The sequence below is a fragment of the Primulina eburnea genome, chromosome 15 (assembly GCF_022965805.1).
Source record: "Primulina eburnea isolate SZY01 chromosome 15, ASM2296580v1, whole genome shotgun sequence".
NCBI lineage: Eukaryota > Viridiplantae > Streptophyta > Magnoliopsida > Lamiales > Gesneriaceae > Primulina > Primulina eburnea.
Window position 1 is genome coordinate 6306239 of NC_133115.1, and position 11045 is coordinate 6317283.

The following is an 11045-nucleotide window of genomic DNA, read 5'->3' on the forward strand; positions in this document are numbered from 1 at the left end:
TACAAAACAGTTTACAGTACTCACTTGACTGAAATAATTTAGTACAACTTATCTCTTCAAGATCAAGTATTATGATAATAACATTTTGTGCTTGTAAAATTAAAGTATAGCCTTGAATACTATGAATGTATTCAATAAGCGTGACGTTTGAAGTTTGCAAAGATTTCAGCAGAGTAACAGCTCAGTTGATAGTATATCGATCGGATTGATTCGTAGAGTAAGATTCGGAGAGTTTCTCCTATTTATAGGTTTTTCCTCCAACGGTAATATTAAATACGATATAAAACTTTATATCCGTTGTTTGCTACGTCAACATTCTTCTGACAGTCGTACACTGTAGTTTTTCTGAAATGTGGCAATCATACTACTTGTTGCAGTCAGCTTTCGTATAATTGTCGGTTCCTTAACTGTGATGTGTACTACTGAAAGATCAGTTGGTAGGATGTAGCTGATAAGCTCACGACTGATTGTAGTTACTGATCAGCTTCAACTGATCAGTCAGTTATCTGCGCAGTTCAGTTTTTTTGTTCAGTTGCATTTGAAAGTCTATGTATTAATCTTCAGTTAGTGGCAACCGATATTTGCGTATTTTAGATCAGTGTCTATCAGTCTTCTTGATCAGTTAGTTTAATCTATTAAACGGCCAGTTTGTCAAACTTTCGAAATTTAGTTTCCAACACTCTTGCAGATACCTAAACATTGAAAAATGGAATACACGAGTTCGGGAGAACACAGACCAAACAACAATGTCAATAACACGTTTCTATTCAAAATGACGTCGCAAATCAACAACAAAGATCGCCATAGATATGTTATTTTTTCATTCTAAATTTCAAGTAAACATTTTAATACTGTGTCATGGAAAATTATAAAAAAAAATTGTGTTTTTATTTTAAGAATCAATTATATTCATGATCAATCAACATAATACAATAACATTTATATATATACTTTTTTTATATTTTTCATATTTAGACAAAAACGATAATATATAGGTCAAATATAGCCTCAAATAGTTGACGACAATGTTATGTACGTACATGAAAAAATAATCATTTAAATTTTCCTGAAATGTATTCCAATATTATTTTCTCATTTTCATAAGCACATTAACTATTGGTCTATAATTCTATGTAGGACATGACAAATTCTTAATTCTGCTCTTACATCATTGAAAGGCGAAAAATGCTAACGCATAATGAACGTGAAAGAATACATTCTATGACCCAACAATGATGACAATCTTACCTTGCTCAACGTCGACCAAATCACCAAATGAGAAGAATGGATTTGAATTCCTCTATTTCTACTTCAAACCAGCATTTTATATACGTAGTTCAAAAAATATTTACATGGTCTATAAGTGATACTTTTATTGTGCTAAATGCACAACACACGTACAATATGCAAATATTGTTCAATAGATCAACAAATAAATTGGAGATTGTCCCAACGTACCAACGAAGATCAATGAATGAGGATGCAAAAAGCATGGAATTGGCTCGCCGTCATACAAATTATCGAAAGAGACAAGATAATGAGAGATCAGCAATTCCATATGAGTCTAATCTGGGTAATAGTAACTTTGTTGCTCCAACTACAATGATTCAAGAATCAACTCATAACATCGGTGAAAATCGTAAGTATCTTTTACAATATTATGACTTATATCCAAAATGCAATGTTAAACAATACTTTATCGGCAAAACAATCATTTATTTAATTTGATGTATTGTACAAAACATCCTAAATAGTTTTCATTCTCAAGTACTACTACAACTACCAAGTTAAAAAAAGCTCCACATCTATTATTCATGATAGTTGTTGATGTGACTACAGTGCGACAAACATATCGCTTAGAGCCAATATCTTTTCATACTTTGAAATCAAATTTCGAGTGTAAAAGTACTAGCACGTCTCTACCATTGCCGAATTCTGTTCATCAACGTATTCTACTATATCCAAATAAATAGCCAATGCAATATATGTGTTTCACACCTTTATCCATTATCAGTGGGTTTAAATAAAAATAAATAATTGAATCAAAATATATTGGATCAATTAGTATTATTTTGCTAAATAATTGTTTCACTACATTCAATTTATGACATGTATGTGTATTTTTTTTGTTAAACATTTGTTTATTGCTTCCGCCATGAATTTTCTCTGTCAAGTTCTACATTTAAGACATGATCGATTAAGGATATCATCATTGAGATACAATAGCTTAGTTGTTGAAATATTGAACACCGATTAATTTAAATCGAGTTTGGTTTTCAAACCAAGCGGAAGATACTCAATATAATCCTTCGTAGAAACCGATTATACATTTTGTAAAGCATTTAAAATATATGCAAGTTGAATGAATAAAAATATTTTGGTTGAAGCATTTTATCAAACACCTGGCATGCGATATTTTTGTATTTGAAGAACACATAAAATGCTTCAACAATACATCTTTACAAACAATGGAAATGATAAGGAAATGGAATAAATAAATATACATAAATTTGTTTATGGATGTTTGGAGATTAACAACTCTTATGTCATCCCTTTTTCCCCTTGGGAAGGATCCACTAGAAGACTTTGATTTATACAACACCTTGTACAAACTCATTTCAAATTAGGACTTATCTCTTGCCTAATTGAAAATCCTAGCACACACTCGATTGTAGGCTGCAACAACACAATCCACATAATGTTTAACGTCTCTTATGCCAAGACTACAAGCACAATATTTAATGTCTTTGTGTGAAGACTCACTCAACTAAACTTTGAAGTTCAACTCTTTTGTATATGTGTGAGGAATTTATCATTTACAATGTACATCTCAAATGTATTATCATACAAGGGTTTGTGCTCTCAACTAGCAGATTTCTTCATGTTAACTGCCCATACTTTGAATCATTTTCAAAGTTTTGTTTGATCTTCAAGATGTTGTATTTATAGGTCCCAATAATGATATATATATATATATATATATATATATATATATATATATATATATATATATATATATGATAGACACAAGAATATGACCGTTTGGAAAGTTTTGTATTGTTTCTGATATTGCAACGGTCAAATTCGTATTGCTGTACATTTTCTCGAGCTTAAATTGGTCAACTGGTTCGGTTGAAAAATAGAGCACATGGACGGGCATAAGGGCAGGTCCGCGGCATGGGCGTCGGGTTTTGGTTGTAGGCTGGACCAAGGCTCGTGGCTAGGGTGTGGGGACCCGGACGCTAATCACCATCCTAATCATCATTGGGACAATTTAATTCATTATAGTAAACATGGTCTAAATTTTTTTTAAACATGCGGAACGTAATGGAATTAATCTAATATATACATATCAGTATAAAAGTACAAACTCTGTACGATATATATTACATTCATTTAAAACCAAGGTTTGACAACTACATGTCAAGTGTTCAACCCTATCTTTAGTCCAAGTCTGTAGTCTCCACTCTAGTCATGATCTCTCTCTCTCCATCTCTTCGACCCTGATCCGATCCTGTCCCACCTGTTGCCATGCACACATACAAACACGACAACAGCCGGATAACTCCAGTGAGAATTATATTCCCAGTATAAATCATGTATACATGTATTTCATATAAATAACATAAAGCATGAAATAGATATTCAGAACATGTATCAAAATCAAAAACATGAATCAATATAAAATTGTAAATCATACTCTGAATATGTATCAAATCAGAAACATAACTCAATACAAACTCCGAATCACACTCTGTGACTCTTCGACTCTGACTCGACTCAATCCTAATCTAGGGATCCCGTTCGGGATAAGAACATACACTCACCTACACTCCCGATCGGGGTGTTGCAATGTTCTTATTCACGAACTTTGGCTCTTTCAATATCGAACACCAGTAATAGAAGAAACTCCAATTCCATCCACTCCGATATAGCCAAACGTTCGGTGTCTTGGCGACTCAGCCACAGACTGGGCCTATCGACCCTAGCATCCATATCAAACATCAATAATAGAAGAAACTCCAATTCTATCCACTTCGATATAGCCAAACCTCGGTGACAATGTGAAATGGGCCAGTGACGATTCCATCACAATCAAGCACCCCTGTCACGAGATCAAATGTATACGACTAGGCACATCCGCCTATGACTCAATACATACATTGTCTATACTTCCGTTGTGGCGCCCCAAACCTCGCCACGTAATCATGCAACATGAGACGTCATATGCATAAAAAATTTCTTTTCGACGACGTAATAATATAATGCATATACAACAAAAATAGTGCAATCACCACACTATCTACGTCAATGTAGCAGAAACAGTATAATAAATACACACATACAACTCAAATAAGACAATAAGCTATACTGTCTCTATCTACTATCAACTACAGGACTGTTTGACTAGACACACCTAATCCTTCACCACTATCCTGTCTCACGCATAGTCCTGTAACCTGCCCAACAGAAACAGCCCCCAAAGGGTGAGCATATACAACAATCATCATCGTAATACATAACAGTTATATTAACAACAACATAAGATATAACTGAAATGATAAAAGAAATACCCCCTTTGCTGTTTCTGGACAATCAGCCATCAACAACCTCAACAACATCACACTGCAACAATAACATCGACGATACATCGCACCCCAACACCGGCGACAGCAATATCGTCGAACGAATAACAACATCGACGATACGTCGCACCCCAACACCGGCGACAGCAATATCGTCGAACGAATAACAACATCCATGATACGTCGCACCCCAACACCGGCGACAGCAATATCGTTGAACGAACAACATCAACGTGACAACATCAACGAGAAGTCTCCCAACAACGATAGTCAACAATATCAACAATAATAAACAACAACAAATATAATATCAAATCACCCAATTCCGGTGATTTATCATCGTTCAACACAATAGTATTCATCAATAAACAATAACAACATATGCTCGTACGTCAACACGTACCTGATAATCGAGTGTATATACAATCTGACTATTTCTTTGATCCTGAGGCTTGTGATGTATCTAAATAATTCAACAACAATATCAGATAATTGTCACTGTATCAACATAATCATAACAGCCTCAATATATCACATCAAATAGCCCAACAACAATTAATTTAACAAAATATAAAACTCGATTATAAATTATTATCGCTCAACAATTTAATATTCTGGTGTATTTAATTCACAATACTACCATCAAATACACCCTAATTAATTTACTTCAAATAATAGGCTATTTTACAACATCCGTCAAATTACGAAAACTTTATATCAACGTGTATCCTATACTTCGTAGACTCCGAATATACAATCAGAATTAATAACAACTGACAAACAATTCTCCAATCTCAATCCAACGATTAAAAATCCCTAATTATAATAAATTAAGAATAATTCTAAACAACATCACTATAATCTTCTCTACTTCGTTAAGATTATACGCTATTCAACAATCTTCAATTTCAGTATGATTTAACAATTTATCGGATTTATTCCAGATATCGACGAATTTCAAACATCACCAAAACTATAAAATTTATACCTTAAATCGAAGACCTCGTGTCAAAGATTCAAGAACTGAAGTCGGTTCGTCGATTGGATAAACCGATAAGTCGCACGATCGAAAAGAAAATCAAAATGTTATTTCCTCCCTCTGTCAAATGTATTCTGGCCAAATGAATGAAACTCACGTTCGTGAGTTTCAAATTTATCCACTTTTTTTGTTTTTTCTTTTTTTTAAAAAATTTTAATATTATATTATATTATATTAATAAAATAATATAATATAATATAATATAATATATAATATTTAACATTTTAACACCGGTATATCTCTTTGGATCAGTCAAACGATTAAATTTGTCAAAACTCAAAACATGAAACATCTATATCTTTGAGTGTTCTACGTTATATCCAAATTTCAAATCATTTGGACTTCATATGACCAAGATATGTCATATTTTATTCTTTAAAAATCATTAATTATTTAGTAATCTCACATTACTAAATCAACAACTTGTGATATTTATTTCAGGCATTACATTTCTACCCCCTTAAATGAATTTCGACCCCGAAATTAATCAACAACAGTAATAACATGCATAAAAAAGAGATACGTCATACCATCAGAATAAGTAGGGGTAGAGCTCCCTCATATGCCGCTCTGTCTCCCAAGTGGCCTCTTCGACACCTCTATGCTCCCACTGAACCTTCACCATAGGTATAAGCTTACTACGAAGCTTTCGTTCAGATCGATCCAAAATACAAACTGGTCTCTCAACATAAGACACATCAGGATCTAACTGAACCTCAGAAATATCCAATACATGTGAAGGGTCTGGCTCATACTTCTGCAACATCGACACATGAAACACATCATGAATACCACATAAAGATGAAGGTAGAGGCAATCAATAAGCCAAAGTGCCTATCCGCTGCAATATCTCATACGGGCCAACATACCTCGGTGCCAACTTTCCTTTCATGCCAAATCGCATTGTGCCACGAAAAGGAGACACTTTCAAAAATACTCGATCGCCCTGCTGAAACTCTAAGGGTCTTCGTCTTTTATTTGCATAGGCGGCATGTCTGTCTTGAGCTGCTTTCAATCACTGCTGTATTAACTTTACTTTCTGTTGCATCTCATGAATCATATCAGGACCTGTGACTGCAGCTCGATCAACATCATCCCAGTATAACAGAGATTTACAACGTCTCCCATACAATGCCTCGAATGGAGCCATCTGAATACTACTCTGATAACTATTGTTATACGCAAACTCTACCAATGGAATAGATGACTGCCAAGCAGATTTAAAATCCATAACATAAGCACGCAACATATCCTCCAGCGTCTGAATAGTACGCTCAGTCTGACCATCTGTCTGAGGATGATAAGCTGTACTCAATCTCAACTCTGTCCCCATCGCAGTCTGCAATCCTTCCCAAAAATGAGAAGTAAATCGAGGATCTCTTTCAGATATAATAGACACTGAAATCCCATGCAGTCGTACAATCTCTCGTATATACAACTGTGCCATCGTCAAGTACGTACCACTCATGCTATAGGGTATAAAATGTGCAACTTTCGTCAATCGATCAACAATCACCCAAATAGCATCAATAGTTCCAGTGCTTCTTGGCAAATGAGTCACAAAATCCATCGATATGTGTTCTCATTTCCAAGTCGGTACTTCTAAACTCCTCAATTCACCTCCCGGCCTTCTCCTCTCAGCTTTGATTTGTTGACAATTGAGACATCGACGTACAAAATCAATCACATCACGTTTCATTCCCTTCCACCAAAACTGAGAGCGTAGATCCTTATACATCTTCTTGCCAACAGGGTGGATAGAATATCGACTACAATGTGCACGCCGCAACAGACCCTGACGCAACTCAGATATATCAGGAACTACCCATCTATCATTCATCCTCAAACTGCCATCATCAGCCACTCTAAAACTAGTATCTTGTTTCCGAGAAACCAACTCCTTCCATCGCTGAACTCTCTCATCTGTCATTTGTGCATCACGAATACAACCATATATATCAGGTTCAGCTAATAAGGTAGATACCTGGATAGTAGTCATCGAGATATCAAAATCATATCCCAAGGAACAACAAGACATCATCATAGCTGATAAGCGACCCACATCCTCTGCCGTACAACTCACTTTACGACTCAGTGCATCAGCTGTAAGATTTGCTCGACCAGGATGATATTCAATCTCACAATCATAATCCTTTAGCAAATCTAGCCAACGTCTCTGTCTCATATTCAACTCTGTCTGTGTAAACAGAAATCTCAAGCTCTTATGATCAGTATAAATCGTAAACGAAGTACCATATAAATAGTGTCGCCATATCTTCAAGGCAAAGATAATGGCTGCTAACTCCAAGTCATGCACGGGGGGTACCTTGTTTCGTGTGGTTTCAGCTGTCTCGAGGCATATGCCACAACATGTCGATCCTGTATCAAAACACATCCCAAACCATGTAATGATGCATCAGTATAAACAACAAACCTCTCGTTTTCTGTAGGAATTGATAACACCGGTGCAGTCGTGAGTCGGTGCTTCAACTCCTAAAAACTCTTTTCACATGCTTCAGACCACTGAAATCGCACACCTTTCTGAGTCAACTGTGTCAGAGGTCTAGCAATCTTTGAAAATCCCTCGATAAATCGACGATAATAACCTGCTAACCCAAGAAACTACGAATCTCAGGTACAGATGTAGGTGCAGATCACTGTAACACGGCTTCGACCTTCGTTGCATCAACAGAAATCCCATCTCTCAATATAACATGACCCAAGAAGACCACTCGATCCAACCAAAACTCACACTTACTGAGTTTGGCATACAACTGTCTATCTCGCAACACCTGTAATACTGAACGCAAGTGCCCTGCATGCTCAGCCTCACTCCTGGAATATATCAATATATCATCAATGAACACAATAACAAATCGATCGAGAAAAGGCTGAAATACCCTATTCATCAAACTCATGAACACAGCTGGAGCATTCGTCAACCCAAACGGCATAAGCAAAAACTCATAATGCCCATATCTGGTCCTGAATGTTGTCTTCTGAATATCCTCCTCTCTAACTCGTATCTGATGATATCCTGACCTCAAATCAATCTTCGAATATACCGAGGTTCTCTGTAACTGATCAAACAAATCATCAATACGAGGGAGAGGATATTTATTCTTAATCGTTACCTTATTCAGATGTCGATAGTCAATACAAAGTCGCATTGTTCCATCTTTCTTTCTAACAAATAGTACTGGTGCACCCCAAGGCGATACACTAGGGCGAATGTATCCCTTGTCCAGCAAGTCCTGCAACTGGGCTTTCAACTCTCTCAACTCTGCTGGTGCCATTCTGTAAGGAGTACGAGAAATAAGGGAAGTACCTGGCATCAACTCGATCCCAAACTCCACCTCACGAGCTGGTGGGAAGCCTGGAATCTCATCAGGAAATACATCGGTAAACTCAGCAACTATAGGTATGTCCTCTATTCCCACCTCTTTCTTCTTCTGTGTCACATCTACAGCATAAATAAGATAACCCTCATGCCCATGCTCCAATAACCGAGACATCCGGATGGCAGATACCAACGGAACACGGGGACGAGAACCCTTCCCATAAAATGTCCAACGCTCTTTCTCATCTGTATAAAAATATACCACCCGCTGATAACAATCAACTGTCGCACAATATCTCCTCAGCACATTAATTCCCACAATACAATCAAAATCAGTCATCTCTAGAATAATCATATCAGATCTCAGCTCATAGCCCTCATAAGAAATAATACCATCTGATATCATAGATACAACTGATATATCATCTCCAGAAGGTGTCGAAACAGAAAGAGGCATAGACAATGGAGACGAGCGCATATGATGCTCAACCGCAAACCTCTTCGATATAAATGTATGCGAGGCACCAATATCAATAAGAATATAAGCAGGATAAGAACATAAATAACACTTACCCGCTATCATCTCCTCTCGTGCCTCCTCTGCCTGCTCTCGTGTCAAAGCATAAACATGTGCCTGAGGCGGACTAGCTCCCTGTATACGTGGCTGTCCTCCAGAAGGTCGTGGTGTAAACTGTTGAGGCTGTCGTCCTCCTCTCTCTGAGGATCTACCTCTAGCACTCCTAGGCTCTCGCTGTCGCTCATGACTAGGACACTGTCTGGCTATATGGCCCACACCGCCACACTCAAAACATGTGATCTCGGTCTGTGTACACTCTCTGATCAGATGGGGTCCTCCACAACGAAAACATCTCAATGCTCTGGACTCTCCTCTCTGCCCCTGAACAGACTGAGAACTGCTCCCACGACTCTCAACACGTCGTGAATCAAATCGGCGCTTCCCAGATGAGGATGAAGAAGATGAACCCTTCTGATATTTAAAAGACTGTCCATGTGGTCGCAATGACTCACTAGTCGGCTCTGATAATCGTCCCTGAGCCCCATACTCCTGCATAACCAACTCAGCCATCTCAGCCCTCGTCACTGCATCCTCAAATGATACCGGGTTGTTTGACTGAACACGATCAAACAACTCTAACTTCAACCCTTTCAAGAAGTGCCTCATCTTAGCATGAACATTCGTAGCAACATGTGGCACATATTTCAGCAATGCAGAATACCGAGACTCGTACTCAGCAACAGACATACTGCCATGTCTCAAATCCTCGAATTCTCTCTCTTTCTTTTGTCTGGCTGCTATAGAAAAATATTTATCAAGAAAACGAGATCGGAACATATCCCAATCAACAGTACGGCCCTGGGCTCTCAATCTGGTCTCAGTCGTCTGCCACCACAATAATACATTCCGCGAAAGCTGAAATGTAGCCAATCGTAACCAAGCAGACCTAGCACACGGAGCGGTCACAAATATCTGCTCTATCCTCTCAATCCACTCATCTGCTCGCTCACCAGTCTCAGAACTATCAAATCTCGGTGGAAGATAACTGCTAAACCGTGCCAAAGTCAACTCACCAGGCAATAAAGGCTGATCTGCAGGTGCCTGTCCCATAGGAGGAGGTGGCAATGGAATCATCTGTCCAAACCCACTGTCAACCTCGTCTGTTTCCTCGCGTGGATGTACCTGTTCTCTAGCTGCCATAACTGGAAATCAAATTGTTAATCATAACATTTAACAATTACAATCCAGTATTCATCATTACACCTTTCATACGAAAGCACACGCAACTAAAGAACAATCAATCTCATCGAGAAATCATCAATAACAAGTCAAATTCACAGACACACGCAGATAATATCGTCATCCTACTCTCTCATCACAAACCCAACTCTTAACCATCCCAAACATCTAACATATGCTCTGATACCACCAAATGTGGCGCCCCAAACCTCGCCACGTAATCATGCAACATGTGACGTCATATGCATAAAAAATTTCTTTTTGACGACGTAATAATATAATGCATATACGACAAAAATAGTGCAATCACCACACTATCTACGT

General features: G+C 37.5%; 1 protein-coding gene and 1 long non-coding RNA gene across 2 annotated transcripts; both read right to left on the reverse strand.

Moving 5' to 3' along the window:
- Positions 1-4323: 4323 nt before the first annotated feature.
- On the reverse strand, positions 4324-5713 carry LOC140815727 (uncharacterized). The gene is made up of 3 exons (XR_012114386.1): positions 5575-5713; positions 4990-5049; positions 4324-4460 (listed from the first exon to the last, which is right to left on the reverse strand). It is a non-coding gene; the product is annotated as an uncharacterized lncRNA (long non-coding RNA).
- A 444-nt stretch (positions 5714-6157) lies between these two features.
- LOC140815419 (uncharacterized) lies at positions 6158-10682 on the reverse strand. The gene is made up of 8 exons (XM_073174535.1): positions 9359-10682; positions 8834-9211; positions 8163-8231; positions 7952-8004; positions 7709-7822; positions 7420-7609; positions 6662-7023; positions 6158-6382 (listed from the first exon to the last, which is right to left on the reverse strand). Exons 1-8 carry the CDS (start codon positions 10680-10682, stop codon positions 6158-6160), a joined length of 2715 nt encoding a protein of 904 aa, XP_073030636.1.
- Positions 10683-11045: the final 363 nt, after the last annotated feature.